This window comes from Phymastichus coffea, unplaced genomic scaffold (assembly GCF_024137745.1).
Source record: "Phymastichus coffea isolate CEN01 unplaced genomic scaffold, Cenicafe_Pcof_1.1 PCOF00066, whole genome shotgun sequence".
Classification (NCBI taxonomy): domain Eukaryota; kingdom Metazoa; phylum Arthropoda; class Insecta; order Hymenoptera; family Eulophidae; genus Phymastichus; species Phymastichus coffea.
The window spans coordinates 90,374-110,478 of NW_026706877.1; the positions used below are offsets into that span (position 1 = coordinate 90,374).

General features: G+C 37.9%; 2 protein-coding genes across 4 annotated transcripts in view; both read right to left on the bottom strand.

Annotated features, from left to right (window-relative positions):
- LOC131667462 (protein Fe65 homolog) overlaps positions 1-12,098 on the bottom strand; it is an 82,379-nt gene extending 70,281 nt beyond the window's left edge. Inside the window, exon 1 of the mRNA XM_058940889.1 lies at positions 11,789-12,098. The gene's annotated coding sequence lies outside the window, so the exon portion shown is untranslated. The remainder of the gene's footprint in view (positions 1-11,788) is intronic.
- A 2,565-nt stretch (positions 12,099-14,663) lies between these two features.
- On the bottom strand, positions 14,664-19,259 carry LOC131667458 (OTU domain-containing protein 7B-like). Of its 3 annotated transcripts, none has more exons than XM_058940883.1 (9): positions 19,122-19,259; positions 17,768-18,123; positions 17,364-17,619; positions 17,097-17,259; positions 16,589-16,957; positions 16,162-16,469; positions 15,930-16,088; positions 15,790-15,859; positions 14,664-15,709 (listed from the first exon to the last, which is right to left on the bottom strand). In XM_058940883.1, the coding sequence occupies exons 2-9, from the start codon at positions 18,009-18,011 to the stop codon at positions 15,614-15,616; spliced, it is 1,665 nt and encodes a 554-aa protein (XP_058796866.1). In that variant the 5' UTR covers positions 18,012-18,123; positions 19,122-19,259; the 3' UTR covers positions 14,664-15,613. The 3 variants fall into 3 exon arrangements, with proteins under 3 accessions (XP_058796866.1, XP_058796865.1, XP_058796867.1); XM_058940882.1 differs by having other exon boundaries at positions 18,969-19,163; XM_058940884.1 differs by lacking the exon at positions 19,122-19,259 and adding an exon at positions 18,380-18,730.
- Positions 19,260-20,105: the final 846 nt, after the last annotated feature.

Below are 20,105 nucleotides of genomic sequence, written 5' to 3' on the forward strand. Positions count from 1 at the left end.
TCTGTTCCTGCAAAAAAAACTCATCAATTAATTAAACGTGGGAGAACAGGTTCAAAGAAGATTTTTTCCAGCAATAAAATGCAGTGGAAACTTGACATCATCAAAAAGCTCGAACATTTACATTATTTAGTTCAATTAGATACTGGATGTGTCTTCAAAGGTCGCATTGATCAACTTCTCAAAACTGATGTAAACAATAAAGATCAATATGTACCGAAATTACATCAATTAAAAGAATGTTATGAGGAGTAATGCGAAAATCATTTAAATTTCGAAGATGTAGTTACACTTTCAATAAACTCCAATTATTCGTCGATCGAACAGATAGAGACAAGAATCAGCGTATCATACCTAAAAAATTATGTTAAATATTAATTGAATTAATTTTGTTGTTGTTCAATTTCTTAAAAACTATATGTGTTTTATTATTCTAGAACACTCCATACATTCGATTATTTTTAAATACATTTAAACTAAAGTAAAATTGTTACACTATTTATGAAAATAAAAGCTCTTTTTTGATTAACATATTTGTCAATTAATCATAATACGTTACAACAGTAAAGTTATAAAAGCAGTTAAAATCTCAACTCAATAAGACATAAAATCACATTTGCACATAGTGAATACATTTTCATGAGTAGTCTATTTGGAATAATTGATTTCCCATTAAAAAATTCTGTACATGATATTCACTTCAGATGTCGCGTCACAGTATACGTGATGACGCATTCCATCTGTGTACGCAGTGGTAGGTACTATAGCTGGGGTGTACAGCTGCTACTGAATATTCTCGCACTTCCATGAGTTGATAAGAGTCCGTGAAGCGAAGTAGGTTGTCGTCGCTGCGAGGCTTCTGCACTCGTCTCCTCGTGAGTCGTCGCAATAGGACGGCTATGTAAAATCTTTACACATGGCTTGCAAATTAAAAGCAAACGATGGAAATCACATTCATTCAAATTCTTCCAGCTTTGCTCGCTGATTCGTGCTCTACTTTTAATTAATTGCGAAATCGCATTTTGCTTCTTTTCGCTGTGTATCCATTTGAGAAAAACGATCGAATTATTAACTCTCCAATAAAGCACTCATGTATGAACTGTCGAGTTTGAGCGTTGGTTAGTATATATCTACCCATTAAACTTTCAATTGAATTTAAAGATTCAATTACTATTTTTTACGTTGCGCGAAAACAGAAAGAGAGGAAGAGGAAGAGAGGGAAGTCTGAGTAGGTCAAGGAGTGCGCGATACTGGAATGGTTGCAAGTTGCTCGATGCACCCTGTATGTGTAACTTAGTCGAATGCTTGCGTCTTGGAATCGGTCGATTCAGCAGCTCGCTCTGAACTAAATGAAAAGCAGCATCTCTGGGCTTTTGCGTCACGGAAAGAGCGAAATTTCATTAAATTCAGGTTACTGCCAACAACTGTTCTTCGCTTGCTTCTTACTCATTTCATCAGTCTACAGTATTATCGGATTTCCCATAATTACACTAGCTACTTGACGCTTCGAAATGCAATTGGTGGATTTTAGACATAGCAATACCGAAGTGTGAGCAGGTGCGTAATCCTGATGAAAAAGCACTTTTTTTTCTTCAAATGCGGTCGCTTTCTTGTACTTTCTGGCTTTAACTTATTAGGCAACAATGCGGTAATATTTTCCTATTATTGTTTTACCTTTTCGGAGATAATTGATAAAAACAATTCCGTGACCATTTCAAAAAACAGTTGCCATCACTTTACCGACTAATGGCATCGTCTTTGACTTTTTCAGACTTTTGAAATCCACTGATTTGACTGTTTCTTCGTTTCAAGAGTTCAGCTGTAGATCTAGAATTATGAATTGATACAAAAAGTCCGACTTGTTTTCAAAAGGCTTTGGAATGCCCTTTCGGTTCAAAGCGAGCAAACGCGGCATCCAAAGCGTGGATAGCTTATGCATACCTGATTCTTCAGTCAGTATATGGAAAATATGTTCTTTTGATATTTCAAGAGCCTCTTTTATTTTTCTAACCTTAATTCGATGGACGTTCAGTACCGTTTGATGAACTTTTTCGATGTTATCGCTGGCTGTCGCAGTTTTTGGCCGCCCGAAAAACTCATCACCAGCCAAGCTGATACAGTCACGTTTGAATTCAGCTGTCTAACATTTCACAGTAAATGGTGTAAATGATGGTGCAGAGTTTCCATATCCGTAGTGTCTAACTCCTCTTTGATTTACGTATTATCTTTAACAAAAAATTTAGTGACAGCTCAATACTCAAGTTTTTTCATTTTCTGTCAAATCTTCACAACGATTTACTTATGATGACTGTCAAATAAAAACTAAGCAGCTAAAATGCCTGAAATTTTGGTGAGGATCTTTGAAGGCATTTGCAAACGTATATCCTAACTTATGTAGATAAGTGCTACCATTTTCAAGTTGAGGTCGGTAACTTTCAGGTAGTCCTCATATTTCACTCGATTGCTTTAGAAATTTCATTAAGTAGAATAACAAAGAGCAAAGCAATTCAACAAAGAAAGGGCCGAGTGAGCGAGTGAGCGAGTGAGGAGCACGACATAAGGGTACTTGATCTACTTTGCAGCGACAAGCGGCTTTTCAAGAAGAGACGCCAATCGATCGGCTCTGCAGACGAGTCACCGTAGCCAAAGTATTTAATGCATGCAGCAGGCAGCTGCACTTGCGCTCTCTCTCTCTCTCTCTCTCTCTCTCTCTCTCTCTCTCTCTCTCTCTCTCTCTCTCTCTCTCTCTCTCTCTCTCTCTCTCTCTCTCTCTCTCTCTCTCTCTCTCTCTCTCTCTCTCTGTCGTCTGCTTTCGGTGTCTTTTGGAAAGACGAGTGGAGCTCACTTCAAACAATACAGGCAGCCATGCAATTCGCGCACTCAAAGCCGCTTACGCGTGCTCCCATCCATATCAAATACAACCTCGTTTTCCACGTTTTCCACTACTGCTAGTACGCCAAAATGCTGGAAATATGGATTTGACTAGTAAATTTACCCATACTTGCAATGGCTACAAAATATTCAAAAGATCTTTTCAGTAAAAACTCCGTTGGATAAACGAAACCTTCTCCATTTTAGCAAACAATAAAATGGCTTTCAGAGTGTCACTGTGCATTTCGCAATTATTCGTTGAAGCTGTCAGTGGATCCCGCATGCATATTGAATTACTTGTGCGATGCACGCTATAGCTTGAAAAGCATCTTGCAAGCTGCATCCGAAAGGCGGTCGTTTAGTAATATCTAAAGAAGCAGTAGCTTTTGCAGTTGGAGCTTCGACGTAATTACTCGCGGTTTCTAATGAGGCCCATGCTTTCCTTTTTTTTCCGCTTCGTAAAATGAGTTTCTCGACGGAGAGCGCCGTCGGCGATAATTAGTGGCCGTTAACGCTAAGCGCATATACTTTTCATCCTCTCGTTTGCGCCATTCGCGATACGCACTTGCAGCAGAGTGCGCTACCGTCGCCGCAACTCTGCTTCGGTTCATTATGCATAGTCGCGCAGGGATTGTTAGTCCGCTGAATAGTCTCCTGGGTTTGCCATCAAAGTCGCTGTTGATGACGCTTGCGATGATCTCGTTTGCAAATTTACGAGTGCCTATCGTGCATTCCAGTTCCGACACATTTGAGCAAAATATTTCTCATCTTATGACGTTTCGATAGCTATAGCGCTTATATTATATTTGATTCCAAGATGACACACTCTGAAATCGCTGAAAATTATTCCTTCCTCGAATTATTGAATTCCTCGTCACCGTCAGAAATTCACAACATATGATGGCATTAGTACCGACGCAGCAAAAACGTACAAATATCACCGCGTCGTCGTCATCGTCCCAATAAAGGACTAGGGCAATCTTAATAGGCGCTTCATCATTTTAATAATAAAGCAGCAGCAGCGATGAGGAAAAGGATCACTGAAAAAAATTGATTTGGCTGGTCGCTTTAATGGAAATTTCGCGTGCGGACTATGCCTAGCGTTCGCCGAGGCATCGAAAAAAGTAGGCGTCTTTCTTGCTCGACATTATGTCGAGCTCTATTGAGGCGAAATGGCAAGGAAAAAAGGAAGGTTGCGCAAGCAGGGAGGTTCTTTGAGCGACATGCTACAGCTTTACAATATAATGGAAGCTTTGATCGACAACCAGTCGATTAATCCTGCCAATCTATAAATCTGGTTTTATAGTCGACGAATAATCAGACAATTAGAGTTATCTATTAGACTTGATTGAACAGTAGACGAAAAAGATTTGGGGTTAACTCAGAGAATTGAAGAGCATCAAGTTGAGATGACATCAACTGCTGCAGAAAGTTCATAATCGTGGAAAAGCGTTCATAAGCGCGCCGACCAAAAAGTCAATAATTACAGCAACACCCGCTCGAGGGTTGAGAGCACGAGAAAGTTACGCAAGGACTAGCTCGAGCCGTGTCTGTTTTGGTGATCCACTTAGCGTGCCACTTGGAAATTCGGCTTTCAAGAGCTCATCGGCCTGCATAAACCTTTCGCGTTTGCGCTAATAATTCTCAGTGCACAGGCAGGCGTCGATCCCTTCGCCTACCGGCGTTATAATTTCGGGGATCGCTTTCAATGCGCCTGCAAACTTTCGCCTCTCTTTGCAGACTAATTGCAATCTGACTAGAATTCAAATCCCTTGAAAATGACGGCATTGACAAACGAGCTTTTACTTATCTTTACCTTGACCATTGAACAAATTCTTATTTGATTATTTGGCGTTATTAACAGGGTGATTTGATTTTGTTGCAGGGGCATTGCATCTGCTGTGCAAGCTAGTCAAAGCTAACTAACTTAATTAAAGCTTCAGCAAAGGGACAATAGATAGAGACTAGTGATAAGAGAAGCAAACGTTTGCTCAGTTTCTACGAAAGCAAGGAGGAAAGCAAAGGGCTGGTAATTGAGTCCTCGGCTCGGCTGCAAGTAGCAAGTTACGCAGGCGAGAATTGAGATCGCTGTGATATATGGACGCCGAGAGCCAGCTCCATTCCATCAGGCTTTAATTGCCCAAGCCATTCATTGTTCTTGCCAACGGTCGTGCTGTTTCTATGTTGCCTCGTGGTCTATGTCTGTCTGCTTGTACTGCTCGTTCTCGCCGCTCACATCATCGTTCCTTCAACCACTATACAATTCGACGAATTAGCCACAACTGTTGATTGCTGACAGCCGTATTCCCCATTTGTGGCATTGATTTGAATTCTTTGAACCTCTTGTTGCCAAAGACAAGTAGTAACTTTTACCATATCGATCCGATGTCGGAATTTCTTAACACATATCGTCGAGGATTTATTCGACCTAGTTACACCCGACAACTGCTATCCAAAGTGCTTTCAATGAAACAGGTTCGATTTAACAGTACGCAATAGCATCTAGGCTATGAAAAATTAAAAATTAAATTATCAAAATTTAGTGGAACGTGATATAAGATAAATATCAAAGATCTAATGCTTATAAATATCCATGATATCAAGTGTACAGTCATGAATAATTAGTAAATCAATATTCAAACGGTGCTCCAAATTTATTACATATTTAATATTTTTAGGATTATCAAAAGCGGAACTAGTTTGAACCTTTCATTCTAAACATAAGTGACGTATTAAATAAAAAAGTGAATTGAAAATCAATCATGGGTCGTGATCGTGAACCGACAGTCAGGTAAAGCCGACCAGGAGAAAAACCCGATGCTACATGCAGTAAAACGGCGATTCGTAGCACTCGTAAAAGGCTATCAATATTGTTTTACTTCGGCACATCACTTGTCAATTTTTCTATTAATGTAATTGAAAGATGATGTCATAGTTTTTCATCCAAAAAAATTTTACACCAAATTATGAATTTGATATAAAATACCTAGAGAAAATTGATTTAAACTCGCTTCTAATTGTTCAATTTTAGCCAACTATTCATATGAAACGTCGATAAGGTATATTAACCGATACCACCGTGAAGTGGATCAATTGCTTGAGTGCTCTTATAAAAAGAACTGTAAGCACTTAAAAAGAATTGCTATGGTCTTACTGCTAAAAATATTGACTTTCTTAGGATTTGCAGTCCACGCTTCGACATAAACCAAAATCTACATATTAAACTTTTCTAAATGATCTTCAACTATCTGGACTTTTCTCTCATTAATGCTGCTCGAATCTCGCACCGCTATCTCTATACTCTTTCAAACAAAAAATTTATCACCTATCAATTGAAATTGTAAAATTATGTGCTCTCCTTTCTAGTATAACATATTGCAGCAGCTTATTTCATACCACTAATCAATATTAATCCTAAAATCTCTCTCTCAAAACTATCAAACATGACACGAATTCACTTATTTTAAAAAAGTTTATAACGAGTTTGACGAGTAGTTTCGATGACCTCCATTTCAATGCTAGCAGTTATTACTGGAAGGTCCAAAATAGTACATTTCAATACAAATGCGAGAAAGTAATTTCAGCCTCATATGGATGTTTGTGCCCGAGTGAAGCAAGGATAAAGAGCTCATACAACGATGAAATCACTTTGTTGGACACATCTAACTCTATCTTTTGTACATACGATGTATGTAGGACGAGATTTTGAGCATACTCGATTTGTCGAGCAAACTAGAGGATTCAATGTACCAATATATTAAATTCTATACAAAAAATATTTTTTCAATGATAGTTTTTCAAATAAACAAAATTTTTATTATTATTTTATTGTGTTTGAATTATTATTTCATCGATAACAGTATTACAATATGCTCATTATGCCGTCAAGGCCTAATAATAATTTTTATACAATATTAATTGAATTAATATAAAAAATGAATTTATCAATAAGTACTATAGCTTTACATTGTATGAAAATAAAAATTCGAGATAATTATTTACTAAAGATCAAAGTTTTACTGCTTACATGTATGTATAATATCGATTGCAATTACTATTTTAATGAGTTTTCAGTGAGAAATTTGAGACGATATTACATGTACGTAAAGTTTACAGTCTTATCTAGAGTTTTGGCTGTTATCAGTGCACGCGTGCGTTTCAGATGAGAAAGAACTTTTGCGTAATTACTTTACAAAATAGCGGAGATTTGTTTACTCCAAGTTTTGAAAGCAGGTTAATTAAAGTTTTCTCTTGCCATACCATTCTAACTTTCAGAAAATTCTAACAAAATTAATACTGAATTTACTCGATACTCAAATAGCAATAATTATATAGAGCTTTTTTTAGCTCTTATGCAAACATTGTTGCATAAAATAATAACTTTTTCTGGTTAATAGCTTAATTATATAAGATTAAAAGAGTTTACACAAAAATAGAGAGTTAACGATAAGATTTTTTTCTATAAGGAATTATTTTTTATTAAATTCTTGGTTATTTTATTTTCATTTATACTTAATGGTAAATACAAAAAATAAAAATGAGTTAGTTAAAAAAAGTTGTTACTTAAAATTTGAGCACTACATACAAATGTTAATAAAAATAACAATGAAGTGATTTCGGCTCTTCGTCCGTAAAACTTTTAATCGTAGTTTCTATATCAAAAGTAGAAGGTACCCTAACTGAAAGAAAATTAGTTAACGACAACTTGCGAACCTCAAAAAAAATATGGAATAAGTCGGAGTCGATAATGTAATATTTTAATTTGTCACGTACATTTTTCCATGAATAAACAAATACGTTGATGAAGAATGAAAAATAAGAAAATAGGTGATTAATATCAATATCAATATCAAGGAGGAAAAATCGTGTAAAGAAGGGGATTTATCTAGCCTATTTTTCATCGAGTGTGTAGCGAGACATGTTATGGATCGCACCTGGAGAAGCAAAAATCTGGCTGCTCGCGTATAATGCAGCGAAGCATTGGATGTGCACAGGGTATATGTACGTATAGCAAGGGATATTGCATGCGAGAGAGAGAGAAAGAGAGAAAGTGAGAGTATAGAGCTGGCACGAATAAGTCTGAATACCAAGGCATCTTCGGCTATCGATAAAGCAATCGACTGTTGGGACAGGAGGGGGAGGACAAGCTCGAGCTCAGTCCTATCTTTCTAGAGTCGCTTGCAGACTTACAGGTGTAAGCGACGAGGGGAGAGGAGAAGCGAGATATCCTTGTATCTTTACGACATCCAACGAGAGCATAAACTGGTGTTATCCTTCTGCCGGGCGTCTATTCGCTTCCTGTAGCGGCGCGGCTATTACACTGCACAAAAGCGCGCGAATTTTTGCGGTCATTTTTCTGCCCCCGAGTGTATGAACGCGGACACGCCGTGCCTTGTGGCCACGTAGACTCGCTCGCTCGTCTTAGAAATCGTCAGAGCTGGCGTTACCTCCGGAGATAGGGCAGTACCACCCGTTCCCGGTGGACTTTACGGACACGCGCGCATTGTCGTCCGCCCAAAACTTAATGGTTATGTTCCAGTTACGAGCACGTTTCGACGACCGAACCCGCCCTCGCTCTTCCCACTCATTTTTTAGCCAGCTGCTTTTACTTGGCGATCCGGACTCTTCTTTCCACCCATTAACTAACTTTTCGACTTGTTCTTCCTCTCGTGTTCGATGCCCATCGAGAGCACTATGTACCCTACATTTCGAGAGCCATTCGACTGTTTGGAATGTGAATTTCGACTTCAACAATGAACTATCAACTTTCGTCAAGTTTCGAAAAATACGAAAAGCGAATGGGCGTCATATTTTTGTGTTCGTACATTTGCAAATGACCCGTAGAAAAACAGAAAAATAGTACTGTCGTGACAGTTGATTCCTTGGTGCAGAAAATTCTCAATACAGCATACGATAAAGAATAACAATGAGAACAAACAACATGATAGACATTCTGTAATATTATCAACAACGTATTCAACTTAATAAGATAAAACCTAAGAAATGAAGAATGACTAATAAAGAACATGCGGTCGGTTCTTAACGTAAATGTTTTAGTGCTAATTTTGAATTTGATTATGAATAAAAGGTTTATGTAACAAAGATACATTTAAATAAAGAAACATTTTCATCATTTAAACCAATCTGATAATTACGTCATAATTTTCATATTCGTTGTTTTGACATATTTTTCTATTGAATATCGCGTAAATTAGAAATATAAATTTTTTTGTGATGTCAGGATGTATGTAAGTGCGTGTGGATGCAGTCTGTCAATCGTTGTAGCGGTCCCGTTTCAGGAATCATAATTTTTTTCTAAACTCTTGCAAATTGGAATAGGAAAAGAAAAAGAAATTTTGTTAAAATTGATTGAGTAATACATTTTTAAAATACATAATAATACATTTTTAGAGCCCTGTTTTAACATGGGATTTCTATTAAAAATTTCGTGTTTTCGTACTAAAAAATTTACCAATCGTTGTACCTGTTACATTTGCTTCAATTGTTTCGAAATATTCTTAGATTTTTATAATGTTGCATGAGTAGGGGGATTCATGATAATAACATTTGTACAGATCGACCAGAGGATCTTTTAGAAAAAGGATTCTTTTTCGAAAAATCCGTGTTTTTACCCCTGTGACAACCCTGTTCACAGAACTGTCAAAATAAGAGGGTAAATAAATTGCGCTAAAAACTATTGAGTAACCAATTTTCGGGCTTATCAATAATTATAGCGCTCCTACTGGTATACATGACTTGAACATTTATTCAAACCCTCGCAGCTGTTTTAGAACCAAATTACTTTGCAGAAATGATTGTTTCCCACTTTCGGCTTATAATTAATAAGATTAGTTGGTAAAGTATTTAAAATTATTTTTGACTCTTTAAAACAATCGTAGAAAAGTCTAAAAGTCAAATTGAAAGGTCATACAAGCCAGGCGTATTTATTCATTGGCTGTACAGATACTCATAGTGTTTATTTTTAGCTCGTCCGTTATTTTATTGTTTTGGAGTTGTAAGCGCAAGGGTATCATTTGACGTTGTATCGGCTCTAGTGTGCATCGTCACGATATCTTGATGCCGGTTGGGCAACTGTGTGATCTTGCTCGACTCTCTTTCTCTCGCTCTCTTGTTCTCTATCTCGACTTTTCTCGTTCTCTTTGCGAGTATAGTAAAAAGCTCATACAGCCCTTCTCTTTCGTTTTTTTCTTTCCTGTACTTCTGCTCCAGCGTAGATTGCACCTTTTTCTGTCGGGAAGTTCCGACTAATCAAATTTTGTTCTCGGAATGATGTAAAGCGCGAATGAACAACCTCATTGGTTGAAGTCAGGGCAATCTCAGATTGGTACAATTAGTAGACTAACTGTAATGTAGCTCCAGCAAGGAAAGTACGAGCCCATAAAATGACGATCTCGAGGTGTTACTCAGCATCGGGAATCCATTCTCTAGCGTAATCAAGCGATCGTACGCTTAAAGCAAAGCAAAGCAACCTTCATCCGAGTGCGCTCGTAAAGACAATCTCGCCTCTGCAGAGGGTAATAAGTGTACAACGGCTGGCAGCCAATGCTCTCGGGTTAAGGTCAGATCTCGTAGTGTTGGCGATCAAACAGGAACTGGCGGTAGCAAGAAAGAGCCCCGAATCGAGTCGAGTATTGACGCGTCGAGTCGTGTCTTTTAAATATTGCAAGCGAGTCACGTCCCGGACACGCGTCCCTCGTCGTCTTCCTTCACTTCGTCTCTTCTTCCTGCCATCTCTCTATTCCGTAGCAGCCTGTCTCTCTCTCTCTCTCTCGCTCTCTCGCTCTCTCGCGATGTCACGCGGCGGCTGGCTGTCGCCTACATATAGTTGGCTTCCAATCTGCCCGGAGAAGCGCGCAGTGTTTCGCGCACTGTCGACTTGTCTTAGCTTCTGCCGTGCAAAGACAATGTTAGAGGAATACCGGCTAAGGCAAATAGACAGATACGGCTTCCAATGGCAAAGGTCTGCCATCTGATACTTACTTTATTTGCTCTGCTTGACTGCACGTAGCAGTTTTGATTCGCGTACAACTATTCAAATTTTATATAGCTAAACGATCGGTTTATTCGGTTAAAACATTCGTCAACAGTGAGATCTACAGGGGGCTCAATCTACTAATCGAGTTTTAATTACAAATTAATTGTACGTCGAAATCATTATATTATATTATAAAACACCAGCGATGTCATCGTTTGTCAATTGTGATCTTCGAAAGCTTCGTAATAAAAAGCAAGCATGTCGTGCATCTAATAATCAACTCTGATAAGAAAATATAAAGTAAATTGGCAGAGAGGGGCTCTGACTGGAATTCTCGCGAGCATTCGCTTAATCGAGCTCAAGGTTGCCTTTACATTATTGTGGTAGCGCAGGAGACAAACATTCAATCAAAGAGACGAAGGCTGCAAGCTCGCGCCTCGCTAATTTCAGATACAGAAGTCCAATAATTTGACGATTCCGTGTGTAATGAAACGCAAGCAGGGATGCTTGTTACATGTTTGCTAGAAACATCGATTGCAGCGCGTTGATTGCTTCATTGAAAAGCTGGGCGAAAGAGCGAGAAATGAAAGGAGGCCGATCGGCAATTTGACGTGATTGTAATTAAAGGCCGTGGTTCTCAAACGAGCGTTGAGTCGTGACACGTCTGTCATCGCTGCACGCCGCGCGCCGCGCGCAAACAGAAGCTAGCTGCGCCGGTTCATACGCGTTGAAAAAACAAATACACGCGCATCGTCGGGCAGCTCGCGTGCCGTGGAAGCGACGAGAGCACGCGTGCAGTGTCACGTGCGCGCCTGCAATCAGCATCGACAGCAGTAGCAGCGAGCTGCCCAGAGGACCTCGCGGGGGCCGGTCTTGACGTGCATCGAAGCAATAGGCGCGCGCAGGTAGGCTGCGAGAACTGACCTCGAGGAACTGCGGGGGCCCGTTGCCGTGGAGATGACTGTGAGCAGCAGATCAGCTGGCTCGTCGCTCGGAGCTTGCGATCAGCTGCCGACACTCGACGCGCGTCCGGCTGCTCCGGGCGTCCCTGCACTCGCGACACTGGCCTGGCGCCTCGGTCAAGGCGCACACTCTGGCCTGCGACGGCTCGTCAGCTCGCCCTGCGCGCAAGCGAAGCCCGCCGAGAGGCCGCACGCCAGGCTACAGCACAACTAGCGCGCTACGCTAGTCTCGCGCGACGTCGACGCGTCCAGTCGCAAAAGGTTAACGCCGAAAAACGCCACGGCGCACTGTTCCCCGTCGACACGTCGAGGGGCGCTCAACTTGCACGCGCGCGCTCGCTGGCTTGCGTCGGGGGTTGCTTACTCGCGCGCCTGCGTCTGCCGTCCGCAGAGCCAGGCTCGTGACTCAGCCCCGACGAGCCCCTCCCCTCTATCCACGCGACCACACGTCCTTCTCTACTATACCCTATGCCACCTTCTAGCTCTCTTTTTTTCATTTGAGCTAACGCGTCCCAAATCAAACCCGCCCGCGCTGCCCTTCGCTGCCACTTGACAATCGACAATCTCATTAGCGCTTCTCTACGCAGATCACCTTTCTGTGCTTTTTGCGTTCGTGAGGTCCAAATCATTCTATTCGCCGCGGCAGTAGACTCAAATCAAACCAGCGCGATAAGATCGATATACCCCCGACGAGAATGAGGACGCGCGTATAGATAATGCACGATACAATTGAAAATTGATCTGCCTGCATTTACTTATTCAGAATGCTTAAAAGTTTAGTGCGTCAAACGTCACGACCGGCGGTGTGTGAGCGCCGGACTTCCTGTACTAAGGAAATAATAATACAGTGAAATTGTATTAATATGCACAGATTATTAAATTACACAGTAAATTATAATAATATTAGTTTTACTGTATTATTATTTTCACATTGATAAGCGTAGGAGATTGGACGGGATCATGCGCTTTTCGTGTGGTTGAGGCCCCCGTCCACGAACACAATGTGCTTCTCCGCAATAAACCACGAACTCGTGCCTAGCGCTGACACTTCCATTTTAATAATGCATATAGGGTTCTCGCGGAGACGTTGAACGCCAATATATAGTAGCTTATCGCTCGCTCTGGACGTAGTATATGCAAAAGACAAGAGACAATGCTCGCCTCGAAAGCTTAAGCTATACTTATATACATACCGGGCGCCAAGTTGAGCGCGAAAGCTTCAAATCACATTACAAACGCTGATTGTAATTTCACACATGGGAACACGCGTTTCGCCAGCTCTGCTCTTCCATTTTCCAGAGCATGCATGTAGCGACTGATTGCATTTTGCGTCCTACACAACCAACTGCTCATCACTCTTCTTTGTCAAGTTCACAAGTGTGCGAATCGATGCGAAGAGCGAACGTTACAGTACGTTATGCTTGATGAAACAATTCGCGATAATGGTGGTTCTTCACACGCACACTTGTACTTGCATCGTGTACACGCGAAAGTGATTCATCATTACGGATTAGCGACTATCGCGGATGAACAGATTTATCGTACAGAACTAATATAAATTGAAATAAATACAGCAAGGGAATATAGCGTAACTACGCGATGCCGCATAAAATTATCGTAAAAGCTTGCCAATTGAAATGCAAGAACAATGGCTGACAGCATGAAAGCGCTTTGCCGCGACATTTTTACATTATTACGGCCTCGTACTTGGATTTGCATGGAAGTGCGCCACACGAGCAAACCTCACGGCTAGATAGGGTTGATGCATTTTAGAGGATTCGACGTCTTTTTGTGCCTTCTTCAGCGGTCTTTGCCTCCGATGCTGCAGGCGCAAGGAAAGAAAAGGAAGCTCTTTCCCGAGAGTAGCTAGGAGCTTGCAGGCGCGCGCGATATTTAATATCTCTTGGCAGTTGTTCCCCAGACAATTGCACGGACGCGCAATGAAAGAAAAAAGAAAGGCATATCAGAGTAGCATCTGGCGCCTTATCAAACATTAAACCAAGCGCTCCTCCAGCTACAGTCTTTGGCTATCGAGAACGTGATCCTCTCGGGCTAACGAATGAGGATCCGGCTCCTGCTGCCGCCGCTGCTAACCGCGATATTAGAGCCGAGGAGCTGTTATCCAGAGTCCAACTAACTTTCGGCCCCCGCCCCTCCTTCAAAAGTAGCTCTCTCAGTGCGCAAATGTAGCTTTTCATCGAGCGCAAGATTTTTCGCACCTCACCTCCCACTCAATCGCTCCCTTACTTTCACTCTCCCGCTACCTAAAAATACTTGCTAGTGTTTTTCTCTTGTAATGATCCTCTTCAAGCTCGTGCTCTTTCTACAACTTGTTATTTTCTTACAACTTCAAATGCACAGTCTTCACATCATGTTTATATTGCCCAGTTATATTCGTAATAAAACTTTCTTCGTTAACGTAATTTTCTCGACAATTGAGGGAGAGCTCCTGCAAAGAACGCCAAGTTCAAATAACAGACTCACTGGGAATACATATTGCATATTAGTATAGAGACTGCTGAATCCCAACTAACGAAAATTCGATAGATGACATATTTTCATTGAGAACTTTCATTTAATCTTATAGCTTCAAATAGTTAGTTTACTAACGTGAAGTTGATTTTTACGCTTGGTTGCAATATATTTGTTGCCAAACACTACAAAATGTTTTTCCGATTGATAAATTAAAAGTTATACAAAAAAATAATCAAAATAACGGATATATTAGGTGTTTGGTGTTTGCATAATACCAATTGATGGAATTTAAATACTGTATTTTTTAATTTAAAATTCATGTAATTAGTTCCAATTTACATTTATCGTTAAGTCTAAGTTAACAGAGTCGAGAATAAAGAGCACATATATATTTTCTTAAGCATTAAAAACCAAGTTATTGTCACTCATTTTTTTAAATATAATCATTAGTCAATTTTAGTAGTTTTATGAATAATACAATAAGAATAAATTACAATAAAATTTTTAAACTGCACGTGTCAATGAATATTTCATGTATGTGACTGCAATTCTAATAATTCAGATCACACGTTAGAATGCAGTTCGCGTGATACATATAAAAAGTCTTGGCCTCCTATACAAGTAATGGAAAAACTGATTATCATACCTTCGTAGTTATAGGAGGCCAAAGCTAATGCATGATCCCCTATGTATTGAACTTCTGTAGATTTTTAAATTAGCTTAATCCTAGATACATGATTGGTATTTTATTTTTAGAGTTGAAAATGGTACAGTAGGAAAAAAGTTCGCAATTTTAAAAAAATATTGTTTTATTTTTCACACGTATTTATAATTTATACATGTATTTTATATGGATATATATATTTTTTTCTCTTTTAATAATTTTTTTTGTTGGGTCAGCTTAGCTCAATTGATATCGAGATTCGCAAAAATATAATTTTTGTACGTTGATCACTGATAAATATGTTAGTATAAACTACGAAGCCCATAACGTAAAACAATAAAATATTAAATAAGATCAAAAAATGTCAAAATATTGTCGAGTATTAACTTCTTAAGCGCACGAGCAAGGCAGGAATTGTATTTAACAATTTTTGCTTGAAAAACGCTAAATTAATAGAAATCTAATTGTTCTAGAGTTATTAGATGGAATAAAATTGAATAAGTTATAAATAAATATAGATGCCATGTCTCAGAAATAAATTAAACACTATCCAGAGGAAAATAATTATATGTATAGCTTAGTATCACGCTGCAAATTATGCTTCTTTGTTAGACAAACGTTATTGTCATGCATGTAATTAAATTTCTTTTAACGTCGGCGTTCAACTGCACATTGTGAACAGTAATATTGATTTTCAGGGGAACCAAAAAATTTACAGTCTTGAGTACGACAAAGCCTAGAGTTCTGAAAGTACAAGTAAAACATAGGTTAACTTTATCGAATAATTAAACGCAAAATCAAGAATCCATTAAAAAATAATTTACCAAGTTGTTACTACTCCTACATTCGGTTATATATTCTTCTGGCAATACATTGTCTTTGTAAAAAGTTGATCTAGAAACATGATATTTTTAAAGGTGCTATGCAATTTCAAATATTAGATGACATTCTTTTGAATATTTACCTTGAAAGATAAAGAGTGTGATCTTTGTTGGGATTCGTTGCTGGAAGCTTACTGACAGTTACATGACTATCATTGTCGCTTGCAGCATAAAATTTGGATTTACCAGCTCCATAGTTCATTTCGCCACCAGGATTACAACCCTGATGATCTTGCAGGTACCTATGTAAATAATGGTTTACACGATAAATTTAACGAAAAGTTAAAACAATCGAGTAATATCCTTAAAATTTACCTTTCTTGAGCGCTTTCCAAATAATTATGTAGCATTTGATCTACAAATTGATGTCTTTTACTTCTTATTCTAACGCACAATAGAGTGTCTCCATACCCTGAACTGGATGGAGGACTTTTCGGTCTCCTAGTCATTGACCAGAATTTTTTACTAACTGATTTTCCAATAGATCCAAATTGTTTAGCTACTCCCATTAGCTGCTTAGACGATCTATTTTTTGTAGCATCTATTTCTGACAATCTGTCTATTTCATCGGGAGTAAATACTTGATATTCACAGTCTAAATATTTTTTAATGAGAATTTCCATCTTAAAAAAATGAATATGTTCTCATGAAAATAGTTAGTATTTCAAAATATATAACAGAATTTATAAGTTGAAAAAATTTATATAAAAAACAAATTATATTATCTATGATAAAAACTTACCGTATCTGCCTGACAAGATAGTAAATCTTGAGAAGCAGACCAGTCCCACTCAGGACCTGGATCAACAGCAAACAAAACAGGATACAAATGACCAGTATCTGGGTCAACAAGAGGTATACTATAACCTTGAATACTTCCTTCACTCGGATCAGAACTACTATCTACTGTGACAAGTGGTGAAAAGTGAGCAGAGTGATATGCCAACAACAATGGTGTTTTGTGACAGTGAGAAACAGGAACTTCAAGAGGAAGATAAATTCCCCCAAAAGGTATTGGTGCCAATGCCACACCTTCCGAATCTCTGAGCATTGTCTCAGCTATAACAATGATTGGTCGACGTAGGATATGTGCCAAAGCAAGAACGTGAATCTGGAAATATTAAATTTATAAAAGGGTAGTAATTTTTTTAATTTAATTGAAACATGTTATTATATTGTATCTTATTTATAAAATAAAAAAATTATGCTTTACTAAAATTCAAATAAAAAACAATTGAACATAACAGTACCTCTTCCAAACTTTGATAATATTCACTGGATGCAGTGCTCATTTGATGTCGTGGAAGTCTTGATGCCATATCAACAATACCCTGCCATTCAGAAATCCATTCAGCTTCTGTGTATGCTAAGCCTGCAGCTGCATTTAATCCCATTTGTCTCCATCTCCATCTCCTAAAATAAATACCAATGACAATGACATATGTTGATTTAATTTAATCATTGATAATTATAATGTTCCAAAGATTGAGATAAGATTCTAAAGATAATAAAAATACCTAAATAATGCATGTCGATATTCTCCTTTTGCCAGTGTGTTGTATAAAGTTTCTCTTAAAACAAGATTCCTATCATGAAAACCCCACATTCCCAAAGATGCAGCATGTAAAAGACAATTTCCATCGCCAGTAGTTGCAAGGGGCCATAATACTCTATTTTTCCCTGCACACCACCAATTCAATCTTCCTGCTGCTTCTAATGAAGTAAGACATCCTACTTCAATAAGATCTTTTTCTAAAAATTGACGAAAATCATCTGAAAATATAAACAATAAATTTATTTCATGTGTCATGTATCACTATTACCATTGACATTTTAAATAAATAATAAAAAAAGCTAGTTATTTTTATTACTGAATCTGAATCATATTAAAAAAATGTATAGAATCAATTTTAAATTTTACCTGGATATATTGATAAGTCAGGTAATGAAAAAGTAAATTCTGGTGTATCAATTGATTCTAGCAATTGTAGTCGAGCACAGTCAACAATATCACCATTTTCTGTGGCTCTTGATATACCTCTAGCAAGCTTCTTTGTAGCTCCACTACTTCCAGATTCAAGAGTGGTGCCGTTAGAGCTACCTTCTTGTTTGACTGCATCATACATGGATAAGGTACTGCTCATAGCAGTGTCATGTAGAGACATTTGAACTTAACTTGGAATTTATCCAAAAGCAATTATCTGAATATGACTTGAATACTGAAAATGTATGTTACAATTACAGATATTTGCATCATTCACTGCTGCTTTGATTTATCTGTAAAAAAAGAAATTTATGATTAGTTTATAAAATGTTGTACAAGAGAATAAAATTAATGTTAATGACTAGGAAGTTTCTTTTGACTTTCAGTATTAAAATTAGAATGATGTAAAGTTAAAGTGTAAGCAAAATGGAGCAATAAGATAAAAAAAATGAATAATTTATACAAATCCTAAAGTATTTTGAAATAACAAAACTAGTGACTAAGAGTGCGATTTTTGTTTACTATATATGGCTAACTAATTTAACTTACGCAACATCGTTTTTTAAAATTGTTCGCAAGAATTTAAACGGGAAAAAAGTTAACAAATGAGGATTAATTGAAAGATAAAAAAAATTTATAGGATTGGTCAGAAACGATAATGGTATCAAGGTCGAGAGGGAAGCGCCAGAGCCAAAGCGAAAGCGACCGATGTCGATTATTCCTGTGTGGAAAGTGACGAAAAATGTAGGTGAGTTTCGGCATTGTTTGCGAACGAATTTTCCGCGTCTTGTGTCTGCGACATACTAAAAAGCCACAAGTTGCGTATTTGCGAGGACGGGTTTTTTCTGTATTCTACACATATATATCATATGTACATCAATGGCCCAAGCGCACAAGCTATTTCAACTGTTCTGTGTTGTGTATATAGGATAGATAGATACACACACACACAAACACACGCAAGCACGCACGCGCGCACATCATACACACGACCTGCGTATGAAAAGAGCGTATGTTTGCAAGCGTAATTTAAACCAAAACGAGTGTGTGATATGATCCTATGTCTATCTATATACATATTATGAGATAGCGTATACGGTGTCATTATAAATAGCCAAGTATCAAGTATGGACCAAACCTTCGCTCAATAATTATCAAGAAAATCGATGCAACAGTAGTGATGGTGATGCAGTTGAAATTTTCGAAGTAAATTTTTCGTCTGCTGGTTATCTTTTAAATGATAACAAGAGCACACACTCAGATTCATAGTTCTTCAAAGGGTATTATCTACCTTGAATCTGTAATGAGCAGCATACGTCGTGATCTTCAACTGGCGGTCACAGTCACTACACTGTCGAATCTCTATAGATACCGTGCGTGGGAGTAGATTTCATGTGTTTACCAGTTGTCTCTCTCTATCTTGTGTGTAAGTCTGTTTTCGATTGCGCAAAATCGAAAGTCACGGATGCGTAGATGAGAGCGCACTACCATCAAGGCATCAGGTGTGTTGCTTACTTATGATTTGCTTTGATGGTAGATATTTATCGAAGACCGTATTGTTTTAAATAAAGAAAAAAATTCATTTTCAAACCGGTGCCATGCGCAACTACTGCAGTGTTTAATAAAAATTCTGTAGTGTCAATGTCTAACATAACATAACCTTGTTTCTTACACTGTTGCCGTTTTATGTCGTAGGCATGGAAACTATACAAAGGAGAAGCCAAGCTGTCAGCAGAGTAGCAGAGACGCTATTCTCTATCTCGTAATCTCGTCGTTGTCGTTTATATGTCGTTTGTCGTATGACGACAAGATATTATTTAGCGGGAAATTTAAAACTTAAAATTTTAAATTCAATTTTTTATGAAAAATTCAATATTTTAAATTAAATGAATAATTTAAATTAATTATAACGTCAGAGCTCTGCGGAAAATCATTTAATTTTTTTTTCAAATTAAAAAAATTTCTGAAGAGTACAACAGGAATCTTTACAGTCGGTATTTCAAATCCACTATAAAAGAGGACAGAAATACCGACATAAATTCCTACTTTACCTATAACTCAAAAAATTTATTGCAAACAAATGAAAAATAAAAAAAATTTTATTATTATTTTATTGTCTGTAATTTTATTGGATACTATCTAAATAAAATATGAATGTTTTAGCTTATATACTAGTTATCGTATGTTAGTAGAACACGCATGGTAAAATAAAATATCAAATTAAAAATGTGAAAAATAGAAATTAAAATAAAATAATTGAATTTATAAATTAGTA